A 22570-nucleotide genomic window follows, 5' to 3' on the forward strand; every position below is an offset into this window, starting at 1 on the left:
GAGTTTTGATGACACTCACAAGGCACATGCCTCATGCCCAGGGTTCAGAAATGTTTGCTTCACCACACATTGCACTGAAATGTTTCTCTCGCCCTTTCAGAGTCAAAGGAGTTTGACTCTTTACCAGGTTATGCAGCATTTACAAGACTTTTCTAAAGAGTCATCACTTCAGTCTGAGTCCTGTTGTGTTGTATGTTTGTGTGATGTAAATCAGAATGGATTGCACTGGGTGCTGTAGGGATTTTTCCTGATTACTGTCAATTATTCAGATGATCATGTTACACACTGGGTCAGTCAGTGTAATGAGCATTAACCATCTGACATTTAGGCAACTTGCCACACCATTTATGCCTGTCTGTCTTTGTTTCCTAGACCACATCTGATGAGAAATTTCTGCACATTTGCTTCTCTGTGTAACTGTTACACAACACTAATTCTCCCCTCCTGAACACTAGATCGTTAGCAGGTATCTGCTGTGGCATTCAAATCCTCCACTGGTGTCACACAACAGGATGTCAGTGGATTTATTTACTTAATTGAAAGAAGACATTGCAATTTAACTAAAACGTGACAATTCATGAGTTCAAAAAATAAAACTAGAATTAGCCAAAAGGCTTGTTTTCTTCTGCAGTTCCATGGCTGTTATGTTAAAAGGCAATAAATTAACATCATCATTCTAACATGAATCTGCATTGATCCAAACCATTCTGTTGTAGCTGCATATTTAGAGTGGTTGTCCTGCTGAAAGGTCTTTTATAGCCACTGACAGGTTTTCTTCCAGGATGGCTCTTTCTAGCCATAGACACCGTCCATCTTCCCTTCAAATCAGCTTCCCTTCCTACTGAAGAAAAGCAACTCCACACAAAGAAACTGCCTCAGAGGAACGAAGCGCACCATATTGAGGATGGTGCGCTCAGGTGCTCTGTGTCAGCTTTCTGCCAAAGATTGTTTCACGTATGTCAAAAAGTTCAATTTGACCTTATCTGACCTTCTTTCACAAACCCATAAAGTTGTCCCCTGCCTGTCTTGTAGAAAACGACCAACAGGACTTTTTATGGCTTTCTTTTAACAATGTCTTTTGTCTTACTTCTTGTCCATAAAGGCTAAATCTTGGGAAATTGTTTAATAGCCTAACTACCCTTTAAATTTCTCCACCACTTAGTCCCTGACATGTCTGCTGGGCTACTCGGTCTTTATGATGCTCCTGGTTCTCAGATGTTCTCCAACAAATCTCTGAAGCCTTCACATAACAGCTTCATTTATATTGGCATTAAATGGCTAACTTAATTTAGCCTTAAGTTAAGATTTTACTGTTTCTACAACAACAGATTTCTTGTGTCATGTATTGTCTTAGTGCTCCTTGTACTTCTTAATAATTGCTGGAATTGACTTCAATCAAAAGGCTCCTCATATGTAGCAGGGTACATACCCGATGCAGGAGTGCCTGCGTGTGGAGAAGCTGCCGTGCGTCTTCCGAGAAAAGCGGGAGTCTTTGTTCATCATGTCAGCTGCAGGTTCAAGAGGATTTGGGCTGAGCATGGAAATTCACCGGAGAAGCATCTCTGGGAGGGGGACAGTGAAGTGGAACCTCTGTGGCATAACCAGTGCCTCCATAGAGTCATGGATCTTCAATCAGTCCCAATTCCTGAGTGTGATCTCAGTCCACACTTCTGGCAACTAGGAGACAAGTTTCACTGAGCGGAAGGTACAGGAAAATGTGAAGCGAGAGCAGCAAATGCAAAGCAACCAGAAGATGCAAAACAGCAACATGCAAGCGCCCCAGTCACAGTCGGTAGGAGTAAAAATAAAGATGACCACAGTCCTGTTCAGGCTGGGAGGTGCATCAAAGAAAAAGTCCGATTTCACTTTTCAGTTCCAGATGTAAGTGTGGAGACCCCTCAGAATGCATGTGTACACGTGTGTGGACGATGAGAAGCCTAAAAAGGCAAAATCTTGACTGTCAAAACCCAAATCACAGAAAGAGCAGGCAGAACGTTTCAGGAAGGGGGAAGGTGAAGGGTCTGAAGACAATGTCAGCTGTCATCTCATTCTCATTCTAGCTTACAACAAGACCACAGGAACAAGGATTTTTTTCTCCTCTCTCCTCCTCTCCTGTTTGCTAGGAAACAAGCTTGAATACTTCTGGATGACGTTGGAAACTTACAAAACGAAATCCTTTAGGAAAGCTCCCTGGGTTTTCTTTATCTGCCAAAGTCAGGTCTTTAAAAAAAGCAGTCATTCTCGTCGTACACTCGCCTCTGTGATGCTACACCGTGAGCGAACTGAGTGGAGTTATTATTAGTGGGGAAAAATGAACTGGAAAGAGTGTTCTAATCCCATCAGATGCTCCCTGGAGTGGGTCGTCCCATTCAGTCCCTGTCAGCGCGGGCCATTACAGGCTTCTGCCCTCCCTCTTGCCTCTCTCTCCTGAGAGTGGTGGGACCGAACTCGGGCTTAAAACTACAAACAATTCTGTCTCCCCAGAGAGAGACACACACAGAGTGAGAGCGACAGAGAGAAAGAGATTGTGGAAGGGGGAGGTGAGGGGTGGGGCGCCTGCTGGTCAGGAGTGAGACGCTAAATGTGAGCTGATGGTATTCAGAGAAATAAAGAGCACAAATTCTAGCTGTGCCTAGCAGCAGGGGTCGTAGCCAGTGCCCTGCAGAAGTTTTCACACTCATGGAGCTTCACATTTCGAGTCATTACAACAAGCATCAACATGTTTTGTTGGGATTTTATGTGATAGATTGACACAAAGGAGATCATTATTTGAAGTGGAAGAAAGTCAAACAGGATCTTTCACATCTCTTACAAAGTTTGGCAAAGTATGGTTCCACAGATTATTGATTTGTTGCCATAAGCAGTTCGTTTCTTGAGCCACCTTTTGCTGCTATTCCAGCTAAAAGTGAAAATTGGAGGGGAAGCAAATGTGGACAACATTTTAAAGTATTATCAAAGATTTAGAATTGGATTTGGTTGTGACTTTGACTAGGTCATTCTTGCGCAAAAATATGCTTTAATCTAGAACATTCCATTGTAGCTCTGGTTGAATGTTTAGGGTTGTAAGCCTCAGCCCCAGTCTCCAGTCTTCTGCAGGACTTCATCCAGGATTGTCCTGGGTTTTGCTCCATCCATCTTTTCATTAGCATCCCCACATTATGCTGCCATTCCGTTCAGAAGCTGAATACAAATGTAGACCACATTTTGCAGATGTTTATTTGTAAAAACACGAGTCATTTTCTTCCACTTCACTTTTACTTTGTGTTAATTTACAACATAAAACCAAACTAAAATCCACTGAAGTGTGGATGTAACACAATAAAATATGGAAAAATGTAATGGGTTGTGAATATAATCTTCATGTAAAACCAAACCACATCACTGAGTGAAGCAGCTGAGGTGTTGATGTGAACTCCTGATGGCAGAACTGTGCTTTAAACAAAATTCACTCTCTGAACACATTCTGGGTTTGCTGGCCTGTTTGGCCACACAGGGAAGCAAACAAAGGAACCCATATCCATGGCTCCTGCACCTTGCTTTGAATACCAAACTAAAGAACCCAAAGGTAGGAAGAAACAAGTTTCTATCCATTTTGGTAAAAAGAAATATTCAACTAATACAAAACGAAAATGTTAACTATGACAGATAAGAATAAAATATGAAGTAGATTTGTATGTGTTGGTTAGTTGAGTGTATGGAAGGAGTGAGACAAAGTACTCAGTTATTTACCAACCTATATATCAGAGTCAGATACTATCTTCTGTGCTCCAATATGTCACACATCACAGGAGCCTGTGGTGTGTACAAATCAGCAAATGTATGATGTTCATACAAAGTGTTTTTGCTTGTCAGCATTTGAATAGAAATCCACCAGGATGGCAGATCCTGGGATTTAAATTACTGGCTGCGAATGAAAAGAAAAAAAAACTTTAGTAGGATTTGCATCAACGATGTCACTGACTATTTGAGGCAGAATTTGATTTAATTATCAAGAAAGTTACAAAATAATACAGAAATGATATTAAAAGGTCTATGTTTTAGTTAAATGCTTTAAATGCATCAGACACAAAATAGGACCTCAGCATTTATAAAATGGTAGAACTGTAAATCTTCTTTGAACTCTAAGGTTTTATTCTTCAAGGCAAACAGAAAAATTGGTTTCTTTCTGGATCCTACAACAGAGTAGAGACAGTTTCATATGAACGACACAAACATATGGTCAAACCGAAGCAATTTTTACAGCTCACATAGACGGACATTAACAGCCTATTAGTCAGATGTGAACGGCTGTACTAGACAGGATTTTTGTCTGTTAGCGTAAAATACGGTACCTAGATGGAACAAGATCATGTCATTTCAGCATAGTTAAGGTTTAATAAGAAAACGAAATTTCAAATCACCTGAAACAATGCCCTTTGGACAGAAAAAGCAGGGATAGCTAACCATCATGCATGTTGTCATGTTTGGCAAAAGCTAAAGATACCATATCAACAAAATTATGTCAGACCACCCACCATAGGTAGTAATGGAGGAGTGATGAGTCCTCCACTATGTGTTTTGCAACAGAACATGGACACTTTGTAGTCACTGAGCTAATCATGAATTTAATAAAGTTCAAGCTATGAAGCAATTGAATCACTCAGCAGCACAACAATCCCAAACAAACAGCAAATCAACAACAGAAGGGCTGAAAAAATAGGACAAAGGCATTGAAATGGCCCAGCTAAAGACATAAAGTTAAAGACTGAATAAACATGGTTGCTGGCAGATCATAATGAACTTAAAGGTGACCTATTATGCTTCCTTTTAAGTTCGGATAGGTCTATGAGCTATACAAAACATGTTCATTACATTTTTGCACAAAACTATGTCACTTTTACGCAAATAAGCTGTTACCAGCAACGCCCTCCAACTTAATGTTGAACTTTATGCACATGAAAATAGCTGCATATAGATGTGCAATTGTAGAACTGTACATCTTTGACCCTGAGTCAGACCCAGAAGAAGAAGTGGAACAATCATCAAGTATGCAGCTAGTGGTTTCTGGATGGTAAGTCAACACCAAAACACTTGCCTTTTCCAGCCATTGTACTACACATACAGCAGGAAAACCAGCTGACCAAACATGCTTCCCCCAGATCCCTGCTTATGTTGCTAGATAACGGGGCAGTGCCTGCGGATTGTGACTTAATAATTGAGAAGTCTTTGAAATGGCTCGTTTTCTTAGTGCCTGGACTGCTTCTGGAAGCAGTAGAGACCCGAACGAAAGAACAAAAGCATGCGAAAAGTGAATTTTACATACTAGGTCTCTTTAAACAATATTGTAAAGAAGAATGGGCTAAAATTCCTCCACAATAATGTGAAAGACTGAGAAGGTCACACAGTGGAACATATTCATGCTCCAACCCTACGGTTATAAAGAATGACAAAGGAAATTCCTTCAAACTATTAATGTTGAACACACTATCATGGGCTGTGCAACATATAGCACCACAATTGAATATAGTTGCCTACACAGTAAAAGTACAGTCAGATAGCATTGGCTTAGTTCTTCTCATGACATTTGATTATCTGCACTGATGCCATAATCAGCATTATTATTATTATTATTATTATTATTATTATTATTATTATTATTATTATTATTATTATTATTATTATTATGTCAGTCGTATTTGTAATATATAAAAACATGATATAAAAATAACAGAGTCATCCAATTCTGACTTTCATTTCTATCAGTCAGAACTGAAAATAAAACTAAAAACAATCTTCAGTTCCTAACACCGAGGGAAAATAACCTTGTGGGCATGTTCTAAAACTGACCTGACTCCAACATTTATTTTCCACTGGACTCCATGTTTGTTTAATTCCTCCTCCTTGCCAGTCATCCTGTAATAACTCATCTCCTCTCATTTATCTAAGGCCTGACATTATGGGACATTGTTGCACAGAGTGTGCAGAGGGAAACTTCCTAAATGGCCGGACTTTAGTGCTGTGTAATATAAAAACCTGTCATGTTGAATATCTGCACTGCGCTGCCAACATCTGGCCTTTCAGATTCAACAGCAAAATCCCCTCTGCTCCTCAGCTCTGGCGCACTAATATTTAGATTTTCAACAGACACTCGGAAATTAATGAAACAGTTATGAAATAGTTCAGTAAACTCTCAAAGAAAAACGTGTGTATCAGACCCAAAAATGCAGTACAGTGCGAGTTTAAAAGGTGAACGAACTTGTTGGCTTGCCTTAGAATGTTAAAAAGTTTGTTCTTGGGATCAGACAAGTCTGTTTTTCAGGCTTAACTTCTGTTTCTCAACGAATGCAACAAGTGCAGTTCGAACATTTTTGATCATCTGGCCACCTGAATGTGACCATCAAAGGTAAACACAGACAAACAACGGAGACGTCCATAAAACTAGTTTCACTGCGCTCAAAAAGTTTCCATGATGGCCTTTAAGGAACCCCAGAGAGAACATCACTGACTGCTTAAAGCTGGAGAATGTAATGTATTTACAAATATGTTTTTATTTGTAAAAAAAAAATAAAACTGTAGTGACAGTATGGTATGCGACAGATAATCTGTGAAAAAATGTATCTCCTCTCAGTACTGCTGTTGCCATCTGCAAAAATGCACCCCTCCTGGTCATAATCAACCAATCAGAGACAGGAGGAGGGTGTTAACGCTGTCAAGCAACATCATGCATGCTGTTCTTTGTGCTAATGGTGAAAAAACAACTTACCATTCCAGGAAAAGCGTTTATCCTTGGTCACTGGTGACCATGCTAACTGGAAACAATCATGCGGAGCGCTGTCAATCAGTTTTGTGCTCATATTCCTGACCTTCCTCCCTGCTATTCTACAGGTGGTTCACCACAGCCACTTGCCACAAATGCTAACACCAGTTAGTACTGGGAACACTGGGTGAAGGAAATTTTTCCACAGATAATCTGACTTACTGTATATACATAATAATTTTAACAAATATGTAAAAACCCTTGTGTTTTTCATAAAAGTTAGAAACTGTAGCATTAAGAAAATTAACCATACCTGGTTTAACAGCCTGTTAATCCAGGCTGTTAAACCAGGATAAACAGCCAAGTTTTATCCTGGCTGTTTATCCTGATAAACAGCCTGTTATAGTTTATAAACAGTCTTATAAACTAACTTATGTTACATACAAACATAAGTTAGTATGTTTACTAATAAACATACTAACTTATTAGTATGTTTTTCTAATAAGTTAGAAAAAGATACTGTATGTCCATGCTCATCATACAAGTCTAGCTTTAACGTTGTTAACCAAGAAAATGTTTAATTTGCTCGGTTTACGGCGGCTAGTAAAACTGAAGCTATCACCCAGAGCGAGGCTGGTCGACTACTGCACTCTTCACACACAAGAGTTATGACCGCTTAACTGGATGAAAAGATCTAAAGGCACTAAGCACTAATTAAGCAGTTCCTTATATAAACCAGCAGGGAATATTGGAATGTTCTGAAGATGCACAAGATGTTCAACCATTAGTTTTTTTTAGCTGTCCCTAAAAAGAGCTTTCAGGATCCTGATCATGTTCTTCAACAATGTTTGATTTAGCAGATTGGGGCCAAAGAGCAATAAAGAGGTGTACGAAGCCTTGTGCCAGAAGCCCATTAAAATGCTGTCTACATCGTTTCAAACTGTGTGATTGTGAGCGTGAGTGGGAATAAAAATAGCAATAGGTATTTTGTTCCATATAACACAGTAGGAGTGTAACCGGTAAACCTTCTATGGATGCAAACTCAACTAAAAACCCACCTGTTTAGGATTGTATTTGAAACGTAATCAATTACAAATTTATTGATGGAACCTGACTTAATGTCGTGTTTTGATTGTTGATTCTATGTTGCATTGTGTTTCTGTGTTTGATATGATGTAAAGCACTTTGAAATGCCTTGCTGCTGAAATGTGCTATACAAATAAAATGTGATTGATTGATTGATTAAAGAGGTTTTCTCCTGCTTCTCATCTGCTGTTTAATGGTTATTTTGGGCTTTTTACCTGTACTTTCTAGTGCTTGCAGGCTATTCGCTGAATCATAGCCATGTTGTTCTAGGAGTGCTCTAATCTGAGGTTGGTGTGTGTTTCTGTGTCTCCTAATTATTGCTAACAGTGGTAATCTCATGGGTTTTAAGACTTCCCTACATAACAGACATACACATTTCACAGATTTATGGAAACATTTAGAGCGATTGTCAAATTGACTTTGAGGCACGTCAGGTAGTGGGAGGGATGCTTCACTAACATCCTCTGCAGTGGGAACACAGAGTGGGCAGGATAGGGAAAAGGGTGTAAATGAGAAGTCAGCCTGAGATGAAAATGTGAAAAAAACCAGTAACCAGCTGTTTATCCTCATAAACAAGGCAAGACGAATTGGGATGTGGCCCTGTACAACCATAAGCATACTCTTACTGGTGCAGCCACAGAAAAATATGGGCGGTTAGGGTAACAGGTAAGTATCCCAGAGACCTGCTTAAGACTAAGGTCAAGACAGAGCTGGAGATCAATACAGAGGTTGGGGTAGAGTACAGGTCTGTTGTGGTAAAGACAGAGCTAAGCCAAAGTCCTCAATGCTCAGTTTTCAGATGGATTTATGTAAAAACCCTCAGCTAAGGTCAGGATGATTGTCCCTATTTGCTTTGAGTTCTTCAGAGTTTAGAGTTCTGTGTTTGCTTAGTAGAGGTTCAAACAATCCTCGTCTCATATGGATTATTATCAGCGTTCTCCTAGCTTTATATTTTCCCTCAGTGCCCACGACTGCTCCACATTTAGTTATTTACTCTCTCCGGTTCCTTTTACTAGGAACTAACTCACTCCCTGTGTATATATAATTCATCCTTTATGGAGGTTTTTCAGTCACTGTCAGATCCGCCTATTTATGTCAGGTGTCTCTCCTGGTCAGTTCCCTTTGTGCCTCCTAATGTATTCTGTAACTTTTCTTCTTTAATAAGCTTCCACTTCACTATGATTCTGCCTTCCTCTGGCCTGCATTTCGGTCCTGCTAAAAAAAAAAACAATCATAACATTAAGCTGTGGTAAACAACCAAATGAATAAGATTGTGCCTGCAAGCAGCTGAAAGATGCTTTCTCAGTGGTGTGTCTGGATTCTGTTATAGGGACAGGTTGAGGTCCTCCAAAGTAAGAAAGACCAGGCGAGGTGGTTTGTCTATGAAGCTATCTTCATGCCTTCCCGATTAGTTGTGGAGAAGCTTAAAGTAGAGTTAGGTTATAAAACAAAGCTGGGAACTTCTCACAGAACTCTGTTCAGTCTGTTATTTTGAAGATGGAACAAGGATAGGATAACCACAGACCTAAAAACACACGGATGTCCACCTAAAGCAGGGGTGCCCAAAGTCGGTCCTCAAGGGCCAGCGTCCTGCATGTTTTAGTTCTCTCCCTGGTTTAGCACACCTGCATCAAATGATGGCTCATTAGAGGCCTAAGAAGAACATTGACATACTGAAGAGGTTGTTACTACCACTAGGGAGAGAACTAAAACGTGCAGGATGCCGGCCCTCGAGCACCGACTTTGGGCACCCCTGACCTAAAGCTAACAGGCTGGACAAGGAGGGCTTTAATCAGAGAAACAGTCAAGAGCCCCTGGGGACTGGAGGAACTGAAGAAATCTGGAGCTCAGGTGGGAGAATTTATCAATATGTCAACTATTAGTCACACGCAAATCTCAAAATCAAAAGTTGAGCAAGCAAAAGAAAATGTAACTTAAAGATTTTTATGTACATTTTTGAATGAAAAGCACCTGATTATCAATTTTTACCAACCTGAATGAAAGCAAGTGATTTTGTGAATAGAAATGTGTAAAACTGGTGGAGACATCAAAAGCCCTGCAGCACTGACTGGAACAGGCTTTACAGTATTGACTCAAGGAGGCTGAATACATATTTCTGTAATCCAAACTTATGTTCGTAGACCAAATTTAAAAACACATCATTCTTCAATGTTACAATTATATTAACCTGGCCATTGACTTCCTACATTATTCCGCTCAATTCACATCCAGCTTATAACTCAGTCTGCATTTTCTCTTATTCACTTGGATTCATTCGGTAGATTTTCTACTGGGCCAATCAGCAAATTAAAAATATAGTTGGAAAGGCCAAACAATGTGGGGAAATTAAGACGATCACTGATATCTTGAGTGCACAAATACAAAGATTGTGATGCTTGTTCTTTAAGATAAAAAAAAAGTCAAAAGTAAGTGATGTTTGTGTGTAATTAAGCTATAGGGCTGCGGGCTTTACCGCTTAAAATATAAGCATGATCCGTTGATTCAGTTTATAATTATGGATTAGTTTTTTTTTCTTCTTTTAAATATCAAAACTACTGCCAACAAGTGACGCGACCTTTCCTCTTAAGCTATTGTGCTCGTTTTCTCCTTACACTCCACCCTGATTTCTTTCTCTTTTCTTCTAGCAGTTATGGCTCACTGTAGCAAAACATGAAACTGCTTCCAGACAGTTTCATGTTACCAGACACACGCCGTATTCTGTATTTTGCGGACCGCGCACTGTCCACGGACGGTTGAAATTTTGTCAAGTGTACAGATTGCCTACATTTCTCGTGACAAATGCCTTCATAGCAATCCAAATAGATACTAGCAAGTCTGATAAGCTTGCTGGGCTAAGCTAACCGTGGTTTAATAGAATCATTGGTTTCTTCACCTCCAGACCAGCCACCGCACACTTGTTAATGCTGCATAGAGAGCGGCAGTCACGCAACGCGTCCTGGCCCCGGTTGACGGCACTAACATTTTCAGCTCGGTGTCGCATAGAAAACACCGTTCAATGTGAACACTGTTTCCTGCCCAGCAGTTTCCTGTTCAAGTCAGCGCGTCACCGAGTACCCGGGTATTATTGAAAAACTTACGTTGCAACGAGCGTGACCTTCGGCATCTCCTTCGAATCTGCATTGAGTCCGTGGAATACGTCCGAGTATGTTGTGTGTGTGTGTGGGGGTGGGGGGGGGGGGGGGGGGGGCACGACTACGACGACATGAAACTGTTGTTGCGCAGGTTACACAACAAGTTGTTGCTAGGTAACCAAAGCCAGTGAGTAAGGAAAGAAGAAGAGCTGTAGAACCGTAGATGCTACCTCTCACTGAGCTGTACGTGAGAGGTAGCTAAAGCCATTGATATATAACAGTCTTAAAGCCTTTCCTCTTTCCTTCCGCAAATGTAATTCAGGAAACTCTCTCTGATCCAGCACATACATAAGATCCCCTGCCTTTCATCACTTCTAAGAGTCTCACATTATGGGACATAAGAACATCTTAAAGCTGGATGAAGTAGACTTTGGTGAGACTAGAAACATCTTTGCATTAAGAAGCAGATACAGCAGAACAGCATTTAAACAATCCCAACACAACTGAGAGACAAGAATTTGGAGTTGATAGAGTAAAGATTGTCATATACACTCAAACTAGTACTTGTTCTGATCAATAAATTCACATTTCTGGCCATTTTATTTTTCACAATAGAATGGATTTTTCTGACTATGGAGCGTTAATTTCCATGTCTAGTGCAAGAAGCAATCAGTGCCAACAATGCAAGAAACGCATAAGACATTTATGTTTCATTCTATCCTAATACAAACATTTCACATTTTCTTCGCTCTGGTCAGTGAGGTACTCTTTTAGGTTGGCTTAAAAGAGGGCCTCATCATGAATCAAAGGTTTGTCTTGCCCCAGTGAGAAAACAAGGCTAAAATATCCCAGAATACTAGTAAACCCTGCAGGTGTACTTTAGTCCATGCTTAATCTGCATCAGAGATAAACTGGTCAGAAACAAAAGTGAGAGAAAAAAAAATGAGAGCTGAAGAGAGTTCAGATCACAGTTAGGAACTGGTGTGGCAAATCTAAAGTTATTCTTCTCATATTCTACATTTCAGAAAATTAACAACACATATCAGTAATGGAAGTAGATAAACAGAAGAACATGACCTGTAGCACCATTGTGGAACTTGAATTCTGTACCCCTCGCCATGTGGCCCCTCTATGGAGAGCCTGTACCTGGGCGTGTGAGCCAGCGTGAAGCGGCGTCTCTGGAGGTTGATGCTGCGGTTCATGAGCAGCTTTCTGAAGAGTAGTGGGGAGTTTCGAGGGGATCCGCGCGGGGAGTCTTTGGGTGACACCTTTGGGGATCCCCCAGCTGAGCAGGTTTTGGACCTCGGAAGCAGCTGAATGATGGGTAGCCGGCCTGCCGCCTGTTTCCATGGCGTCTCATCAACCTCAGCCAGCTCTTCTTCAGAGCTCTCGGAGCAAAGATCACTCATGGTGGACGATTCACAGTCAGCTGTCAGGTAGTTTTTACCCTTTACCTCCTGTGTACAGATAACCTAACAATGTGTCTCGTTCTTCTGCCTTACTTTGCACTGCACTTTTTGTGACGATTTATGTTGCAGCAGGGCTTCGGTTCCCATGGCTGTGTCTCTTCATTTTAAAGTCCAGGGTATACTTCACACCTCATGGCTAACACTAACCCAAGCTCGCTCTCAATAAATCTAAACATACTAAAAAGCTGAGCCCCTTCTCCCCCGCCCCCGAAAAAAAACAAAAATGGAAAAAGACAAAGACACAACAGAGGAACTTTCAGATGATCTAGTTCGATCTAAGTTTGGCTCAGTCTTCCTTGCCTCCTCCTGATGACCAGGATCACAGCTGTACTGGGCAATGGACTCCAGTGTTGGTGTTGATGTAGTCTCTCTGCCTCCCGCCCCCAGGCTGTGTTTACATTACTGATGGGCCTTCCCTCTCTCCAACTAAATATGGACGTCTGATTTACCATGAGGGGAGCCATGAGTGGACAGCTCCTTCTGCTTCTCTTCCCCTCAATCCTACCCTCTGACATCCCTGCTTCCGTCATTTGTAAGCTTAAGGAACAGATTTTTCATCAACTTCAAACTGTGTCCCATTATTACTTCCGGTGTGAGTGTGAGTCCGCTGCCTCTAGCTCACCTTTCTCACTCTCACTCAGACTCCATCTTCCACCTTTCTCCCTCTCATCCCATCTTTGCAAGCTCAGGGTTTTCCTCCGTTCCCCCGGGTGCTGTTTGTTGTAAAGCTGGCCATTTCCTTATGCTTTTCACATGCTCCGAGTGCACCGGGAGGAGTCACATGAACGGTCTCTAACTATAAAAAACGGAGGTAGATAAAAGCTACGGAGAGCATGGGTGCTGTCACGATGGCGCTCTCTATCTGTGACCGGAGGCAGCTTCGTTTTAATCCAAATCCGATGTCTTTGTTTCTGGAAAGGGGGTAAGAAAAGCTCCTCCCATGATTAAGGACACACAGCCAAACACCAGTGCTGTCTAGGGAAACGCTGATGACCTAGGGAGCTGGAACATCTGACACAGCTCTGAACCTATGACAAACAGCTGGTAGCAGGAGCGGAGGAAAAAAACTGTTTAGTTGAAAAGCTTTACTTTATCACACAATTTTAATTCTGATTTTAACTTGAAATAATTCAGAAGGAAATTGTCAAACATAAAGCAACTTTAACCACTGTAAGCTGAATGGGTCTGTGGGACCCGTTTTCACTTTTCATTATAGCAAAACAAATAAGGGTAGGCGTGTGTACGTGTGGGTGTACGCCTGAGTTTTCACAATAAGTTGTTAAAGCTTCCTATATTACAGTAAATATATAGGGGAAAAAACTGAGAAATGCAGTCATTTAAATACATTTTTCTATCAACATCTTTAACTTATTTTTCTTAAATCATAAGTGTACAAATGTGGTTACAAATTAGTGACCTATCTACAATATAACTCAACAAAATGTCCAGAGAAACACAAGAATATGTAATCATAGTGCTGTCATAAATATGTAAATATAAAATGATAGACCTGAGCTATGGGCAGGAAACTTTGGTAAGAAAAGATGAAATGGTGAACATATAAACAAATGGATAATAAGAAAGATCAGAAGAAGATAAGACACAAAGGGTCAGTTTCTTATGAGTAGTCAGTATCTTGCATGCAGTGGATATCTCCACTGGAGAAAAACAAAACAAAAAAAACACCTCTCTCTGACTTACTGTAAAATACCGGCAGCTTTTTATACAGCTTTTTTATCTCACCTTCACATTAGTGAAACAGAGATTAGTTTTCTAACTGTACTGTATGTGTAGCATCTAAACATTTTTATACAAAACAAAGTGATGGCTTTCTTATTTCAGCAGAGCTAATATGCTGGAAGACCCCTTTAAAGAGCAGCTGAGCTGGACAATCAGAACGCAGATCTCTTCATAGAGCGATAGAGCTCCAAACTCGATGTTTTGTTTTTTTCTGAAACTATATTCAACTATAGACATTTTTATTTAATGAGCACCGTAAACATCTGATGAATAAGCACAAACAAAAATTAATAAACCATAATGGAATCAAATAAAAACAAACAACTTTTTGATATTGGATTTCTTTTTTTGTTATATAAATTTGTTTCCCCACCCCAACTTTAACTGATCTAAAGATAATCCTGGACTCAAACCAATTCAGGCCCTGAGGCACATCATCATTCCTGTCATGTGGATAACGTAGGCAGAGGTGAGGCCTTTGCAGTTCGACTGAGGTTTGGGGGCAGAGAACAGAGAGTACCTTCGTATGAAAAGCATTGGCTTGGAGATGGGGTCATTCAAGTTCATCAAGACGCAGCTTCAGCTTTAAGAGCGAGTGTTGATGCTTTTCATTTGTTCCACAAAATTTACATTGCAAAGACATTTCTAAACTCCGTTTCTGTAACTTTTGAAACATTTCCTTATTATAGTTTATAGAGCTATAAGAAAAAGTTAGAAATTTCTTTCAAACTTTTAATCCACTAATAGAATTTGAATGTGCGTGTGAATGGGTGAATTACTAAATGTAGTGTGAAGTCCTTTGGGGTCCCCTGGTAGGCTGTCGCTATCAGAATCAATAACAATATATTTGCAACATAGATTATAATTTTTTCAATTGAATTATTATGATTTACTTCCAATAGTCTATTCTCTATTTTTAGAACATTTGTCTTGGCTGTGCTGCTTCCCTTACATGTCTGTGTGGATCATCGACGTTCTGTCCAATCAGATTTCAGTCTCTTTGGGTTGCCAGGGGCAGCCAAATCTGCCCAGGGCCACCAGAATTGGTACAGAAGGCCTCCAAAACCTATTTTGCATTGTTGTTGTAATTTCTTCTTGAATATAGTGCAGAGTCAGATAAAATATACATTTACTGATGAAAGTTTCACAAAAACTGGAGGTTGGAAACCGACCATAGAGTTTAAATGGATGTATCTCCAATTAAACAATCCTAAACTCAAAGGATGTACTATTGTGCTGGATTTTCCATCTCCCTGCAACACAATCCATAATATCTTGTCTATATAATAGTAAAGTTAAAGGGTCTATGTTTCTGGGATTTCTTTGGCCATGTGTGGCAGATTCTGGATGAAATGGCTTTCACAACTTCCTCAGGAACACTTTCTCTGGCACCCCATCAAACTTCCTCAAGCAGCTTATACATAAGAGAGCACCAGGCTGCCCTATGCTAGCCGGGGCAACAGTTAAAGAATTTTTACTTCACAAACAACTCTATAGTTAGATCTAAGGCAGAGCTACTACATGCCTACCGGTGGCTACATGGACATCAGTCTGTAGGATTTCATGTCTGATTGCCTCCAAGTACCAATTACTTCTAAATAAGACTGTAATACACACTTCTATTCATTTATAGTTTGTAGCAGAGAACAACATATGGCTGATAACCCCAGGGAGTCTTTCTGGGATGCTGTGTAACATGGATTCACTGAGCTTCAAACCAAACAAAATGCTGACGAGGACAAAGCAGGAATGTCTGTTATATAAAGACCTGGAGGCAGAGACTCAGCTGTAACACGTCCAACCCAGGGCTGGGATAGAGACTGTTCCTCAAATAAGATCAAATAAAATAACTTGATGATTTAATTAATAATTAATATTGAATTATAATAAATAAATTTTGTTAGAGTTCAGATGTTGCCGTGAGGAACTGATGACCTGTTCATGACACCCTGCAGGGATCAGCTCCTGTCAAAGAGGAAGGAACTGAGCAGAGTACAGATGGAGGTGTCTCTGTTGTAGTAAAGACTAACTTTGTGAAGTCACAGCAACCTGAGATCACCAGGAGAATTGGATCTCTTTATCTTTTAATTCTGGTGAGGATTTGTATCTGGCGTGGGAAATTTCTGACAAAGAATTCCAAGGAACTCCGTGTTTCCTCTGCAGTTGTTTTCTTTAGCTTCATTTTCATTCTCATTAAACAGCAAACCTTGATGAAAGCGTCAAGTGATAAAACATTGCCTTCGTCACAGAACTGAGTAATTTCTGATCACCTGCTATCAAACAGGCCAGGTTTCATTCTCGCAACACATAAACACAAGATAACGGTGGGCACGTGCCTACACACACACATGCACACACACACAGTTTAAAGAGGAGGGGCAAAAACCACAGGAGGGTTTGAAGCAGCAGTTTCACTCGTGTTTTGGCAATAATCAGAATTTTCTTAGGCTATTTTTTTCCACTGATTATTGTTTTGAAGAGTGATTAATGCCTTGAGCATAACTCTGTTCAGGCTAATTATTTTATCTTAAGAACACTGGTGAATGTTTTTCATAATTATTGTGCTCAGCCCAATACCTTCTTATTTCAAATGTTTGATTATTCAGAAAGACAACAGCACTGTCTGAAAGAGCAATTCACATAAAAAGTTTCAAAAGTGTTCATACTCTTGGATTTTTTTCACATAATGTTGCACAATATGAAAAATTCCAGTATATACTTTACTATTTAGCTCCATTTGGTCATCATCTCTGACCAGCTTTTCTTTCCAGGCTACCAATAGTTTGGTCTTAGAGGCATCAGATTAAAAAAAATCTAGATAAACATGAAGAAGACACTTTTCAGATGCTTATTCTGGGGGTCTTTTGGGCATTCTGCTCTATTGTCTCAAACCCACTGTACTGAGCAAAGTTCTGGCTCTGGTTCTGCTGGAGGTTTCTTCTTGTTAAACGGGACTTTTTCCTCTCCACTGTTGCTACATGCATGTTCAGTATGACGGATTGCTGTAAAGCAGTGTTTCTCAATTATTTTCTGTCGGATCATAATTTTTTTTCACGCCCCCTGGTGCCCTTTCCTTCCCAGAATTGAAATACTATTGTGAATTAGTTCATATTTAATAATGTAACTGTATAAACCACTGGCTCCAGCAGTGTATGACCTTATTATCAAAACCCCTGTTTTATTGTTCTAAGTCTCAAAATAATTTCCAAGTTCAGTTTATTAAGTTCAGTTTATTAATCAAGATTATTCAGGAATAGTCTTTAATTAAGACTATTCAGTTTGAAAGAGAAAAAGTGCAACTGATTCAATGGGATGTAGATTTTTAGACTTAATGCAATAAAATGTTTTACAACTGTAAGCATTGGTTACTTGTCAGCTTCTTCACTTTAGTTTTTCATAAGGTATACAGTTTTTAACATTTATTGTGGAAAATATGCAGAAATATTGTTCCAGCTTGTCAGATAAGAAGAGATGAAAAGTGTACAACATTTTGCATTAACAATAAAAACATAGGTTTTGTCTATTTCCTGGCCTTTTTCTGAGAGCTACATTTACTTGATTATGATGGAGTAAAAGGGCCAGGCTCTGGGTTTTTTATTTGTGTTTTAAATACGAATAAAGTTGGTTGAGAATAAAGACTAATTTTCTGATAACTTTTCACCATACTGCACTAAATTGCGGAATACTGATTATTCAGTAAGGTTATGGTTGGTACTGGTTTAACAAATGAGTTAAGCAAATGAGTAAATACAAAATATTTTAACACATCAGAAGCAAATTTTCAGCCTTAGGACTTTGAAATGATTGTTTAAGCAACTTTTTATTTAATAGAAAGAACCAGATTTGCTGAGGGGGTCACGTATCACTCTATCGAAGTTTTTTAATTTCACGACTTTCTTCCAGCAATATTGCGTCTTTATTCTGCCAATATTTAAACTATTCTGCTAATAGGACGCGGAGCTGAAGTTGGTTTCCAATTCCAGCTTCCGATTCGGGAAATGGCTAAAGGGCGATTCCACTTAATTTTTCAGTACCTTCCGCATCTTTAATAGACTCTAGTTTAAAAACTTAACTACAGCACTTAGACCAGGGATGTCAAACTCCAGTCCTCAAGGGCCGGTGTCCTGCAACTTTTAGATGTGCCTCTGCTGCACCACACCTGAATAGAATAATTAGGCCATTAGCAAGGCTCTGGAAAACTGATCTACACAAGGAGGAGGAAATGTAGCCATTTCATTCCAGTGTTTTGAACCTGTGGCACATCTAAAAACTGTAGGACTGCGGCCCTCGAGGACTGGAGTTTGACACCTGTGACTTAGACTCTTCAAACCTGGACTGGATTATTCTGCTCTACTAGCAGAATATTTAGAACCATGTTCGTGATTTGTGTAACTTTTATCTGATTTGTGAAACTGCAATAAAGAGCAATTTTCACCCTTTTTTTGGTCTCGGTCAAACAAGAGCTGCTCTAATTCCAAAACTACAACACCTGGACACTTCAAGCCTGGATTTGATTATTTTGAACTAATAGCAGAATATTTAGAACTATGTTTGTGATTTGTGAAACCTTTTTCTGATTTGTGAAACTTCAAAAAAGGCAGATTTCACCACTTTTTTTTTTTATCTTGGTCACACAGGAACTGCTCTAATTTCAAATATACAACACCTAGACTCTTCAAAACCTAGACTAAATTATTCTAAACTAGTAGCAGAATATTTAAAACCATGTTTGGGATTCGTGAAACGTTTTTCTGATTTGTGAAACGTCACTTCACTTAACCGACTGCTGCAGAAGAGCTTTCTTTCCAACAGCCATCACCATCTACAATAACTCTTTGAAGAATTAATGTGTTACACCAACATTTAATTTCTCAATGGGAATAATAAAGTGGTTTTGAATTAGAATTGAATTTGAAACAAACTGCATAGAACAAATGTGAATAGTAATCTAAACTTTAGTGAAGTTTCACAAATCACGTAAAAGTTTCACAAATCCCAAACATGGATTAAAATATTCTGCTATTAGAGCAGAATAATCTAGTCCAAGTTTGAAGTGTCTAGGTGTTGTATATTTGAAATTAGAGCAGTTCTTGTGTGACCAAGATTTTAAAAAAGTGGTGAAATCTGCCTTTTTTGAAGTTTCACAAATCAGAAAAAGGTTTCACAAATCCCAAACATGGTTCTAAATATTCTGCTACCAGTTGAAAATAATTTAGTCTAGGTTTGAAGAGTCTAGGTGTTGTAGTTTTGGGATTAGAACAGATCTCGTGTGACCAAGACTGAAAAAAAGGGTGAAAACTGCCCTCTATTGCAGTTTCACAAATCAGAAAAAGGTTTCACAAATCACAAACATGGTTCTAAATATTCTGCTATTAGAGCAGAATAATCCAGTGCAATTTTGAAGTGTAGGTGTTGTAGTTTTTTTAAATTGGAGCGGTTCTAGTATGATCCAGATGCAAAAAAGTGGTAAAATCAACCTTTATTGAAGTTTCAAAAATCAGATAAAAGTTTCACAAATCACAAACATGGTTCTAAATATTCTGCTATTAGAGCATAAAAATCCAATCCAGGTTTGAAGAGTCTAGGTGTTGTAGTTTTTAAACTAGAGTCGATTAAAGTTGCGGAAGGTACTGAAAAATTAAGTGGAAACAATCGCCCTTTAGACATTTTCAGAATCGGAAACTAGAATTGAAAACCAACTTCAGCTTCGTTAATAGGACTTGGTTCTCGTAGTATAACTGTATTCTCGTATTTGAAAGTAAAATAAAAAACTCTTAGCCTGGCCATAAAAGTCCGTCATACTTGCTTTATTGTCCTCTGCTGCCGTTTTTCTTTTCACTGTCAAACTTCTCCATCTCTCCTCTATGACGGTAGGTAGATATATTTCAAAATATCCGCGTTTGTATCCTTCGCTCCGTTTTTTTCTTCCTCTGCTTCGTTTACGACAGGGCTGCGTAGCTACTTCTACTGGCTTAAACAGGCAGGATGTTGATTGGTTTGAACACTCCTGCCACCTAGTGACCGGAGGGTTGTTTAATCAGTTAAGCATGAATAAAGACAATTATAAATTCCTGCTTCTCGCGCTCCCCCTGACACTTCTCCACGCCCCCCTGGGGGGCGCGCCCCACTATTTGAGAAGTACTGCGTAAAGTCAGCGATACAATGTCAGCTCTACGTGTTTGTCCAGGACGAGTGAATGCTGTAAGTCAATGACAATCTGCTGGGTTTCTTTAGAGAGAAATATTTGAAATTTACTTTGAATAATGAACTGAGCTTAATGAACACATACCTTGATAATTGGAATGTATGTGTGATTGAACTGAAATTATTTTTTAAGTGTCATGTGAATTAGCCTATATAACTACCCTAAATTAAATTTAATTGAACTGAAAAAAAAATCTAAATTATTGCACTTGATAGTAGCACCACTACGTATTGGCCTAATGCATAAAATCCCAATAAAATACATTGAAAGCTTTGATTCTAATGGGAGAAAATGTGAATATGTTTAAGGGGTGTACATATTTTAGAAAGGCGCTCCATTATGAGTAAAATTTGGATTGAGAAAAACTTCAGTGAAGTCCCTTAAACAGGATTAGATTGTCTCGCTGTTGAAAGTGTAAAATAAGCCTGTGAAATTTACACATACATCCAAAGAACAGAAGGAAATGAGCTGAATGTTGTTAGAGACATTAGAATCACCAACTCACCAGCTGGTCAGGGTCCCCAGGCTCCTGGAATGTCTGATGCTGCGTGTTGGAGGGGCCGCTGGCTCCGGCAGGGCCCCATCCTGTGGCCTCTCCTGCGTAGAGGGTCTGCAGGAAAGCCGTGGCAGCTGCACATTGCCTGAGAAGACCCTCTTCACGGCATATCTGACGTCAGGGTCCTGGAGGAGCTCAACGCACGAGGCCGTCTCCGAGGAGTCCCAGTGTCTCTGGACGGGACAGGACAAGCGTGTGAAAGAGGCGAAGGGGGAATTCCACGGGGTCACTTTGGTCAAAACTATAAGTGCTAGCTTTGATCTAAAGAATTAAGGCTGATCACTAAATGCCAAACTGAAACCAGATGATCCATGAAAACCGATTTACAAGCTACTTAAGAAAAAATATAGTTTCCATCTTGAAAACTCTTCAGAAAATAAAACTCACCATTCAGCTGTTCACTTTGATTCTGTTGTTTCAAATTTTTATGACTAAAGACAATAAATAACATTTTTTAGTTTAGAAAACAAAATAAACAAACAAAAAAATCAACATTCTACAATAAACTGAGCATGTGAAAAAAGCACCTGCAGGATTATTCTGATTTCATAAAGAATTAGGAAGTGTTTCAGTATAAATATTTAGAAAATCCAGGAATAGACTGTATTTTATATATTACAATAGTTTCAAAAGGTAAGCAGCAAACAGAGCCGGTTTTGTGACGAGCCTTTCAGAAGACCAGTCCGACGTTATTTTTGGAAGCCTTATCTGATTTCAGGTCCTGAGACCCCCACATTCCTGCCTCAGACACAATAGGAGCTTCTTACACAGATCCAGAGTTCAGGATTCAGCTTTGAGGACAACTTTGTTTTAGCGCGTCAGCGCCAGGGGGCTGCAGATAATAGCCTGTGTTTCTGGCCGTGTCCCATGATCCTATCACTTCATGTGCCTGGATGTTTCACCTTTCCATAAAAAATTGTCAACAACCTTTTTACTTTCTTCACCATCGCTGAATAAGATGAGAATGACAGGAAGCTAATCAGAAAGAGATTGTGACTTTTAATTATTATTAATTTAAATCGAGACAGTTTGTTTCCTCATTACTGTTGCCTATTTTGACAACTATAATTTTTTTGTCAAAGCAGAAAGCTGAGCAGATAGCATATGACTATTAAAGTACAGTTTAAATACATAAATAAAATCCTGTTTTAGTTAAGATTATTAGATTAAGTTTCTTTTTAGCTCAGAAAAAAGAGAAAACATCCTAGTATGTGTTCTTACATGCAAATGGATTTAAAAGTTGTCTTCTATAAAGCTTTAAATGTTTTCCTACCTCTGTAACGTTGAAAAGTCTGGAGTTATTTCTTCTCATACTTTCGGCCACTCTGTCATGGGAACAGTTGAGCTTGGAAGGAAATGCCAAAGAGGAGGATACAGGAACCCCATTTAAGATCAGATAGGAGCTTGTCTGTGGCACCAATCCATCTTCTGACTGTCACTCAACACGTCACGCTTTCCCCGCCTCCTCAGCTGTCAGCTTGTACCGCTGATAAACACCTAACACTCATGGTACCACTTTTGGCTCGATGCTTCATGGCAGCAGCTCACACCATGACTTTATCAGGCCCGTAATATGGAGACATTCTCTCTTAAAAAAAAAAAAAAAGTGGATTATTTTGTGTAAAAAAACAGAAAGCATAGAAAAACCTCATGACCTGCATGACAAGATATCATTCATTTGTGTCT

General features: G+C 39.4%; 1 protein-coding gene across 4 annotated transcripts in view; it reads right to left on the bottom strand.

Annotated features, from left to right (window-relative positions):
• The window catches only part of LOC102218225 (cAMP-specific 3',5'-cyclic phosphodiesterase 4C), a 62850-nt gene extending 40297 nt beyond the window's left edge, over positions 1–22553 (bottom strand). For 2 of the 4 annotated variants that reach the window (XM_023335736.1, XM_023335735.1), the window contains exon 1: positions 12061–12701. In XM_023335736.1, coding sequence (XP_023191504.1) covers positions 12061–12323 — 263 coding nt within the window. In that variant the 5' untranslated portion in view covers positions 12324–12701. Of the gene's footprint in view, positions 1–1429; positions 2454–12060; positions 12702–20833; positions 21058–22157 lie in introns of those variants that run through there. The other 2 variants (XM_014473315.2, XM_023335740.1) reach the window with 2 other exon arrangements.
• Between the last annotated feature and the right edge of the window lie 17 nt (positions 22554–22570).

The sequence above is a fragment of the Xiphophorus maculatus genome, chromosome 6 (assembly GCF_002775205.1).
Source record: "Xiphophorus maculatus strain JP 163 A chromosome 6, X_maculatus-5.0-male, whole genome shotgun sequence".
Taxonomy (NCBI): domain Eukaryota; kingdom Metazoa; phylum Chordata; class Actinopteri; order Cyprinodontiformes; family Poeciliidae; genus Xiphophorus; species Xiphophorus maculatus.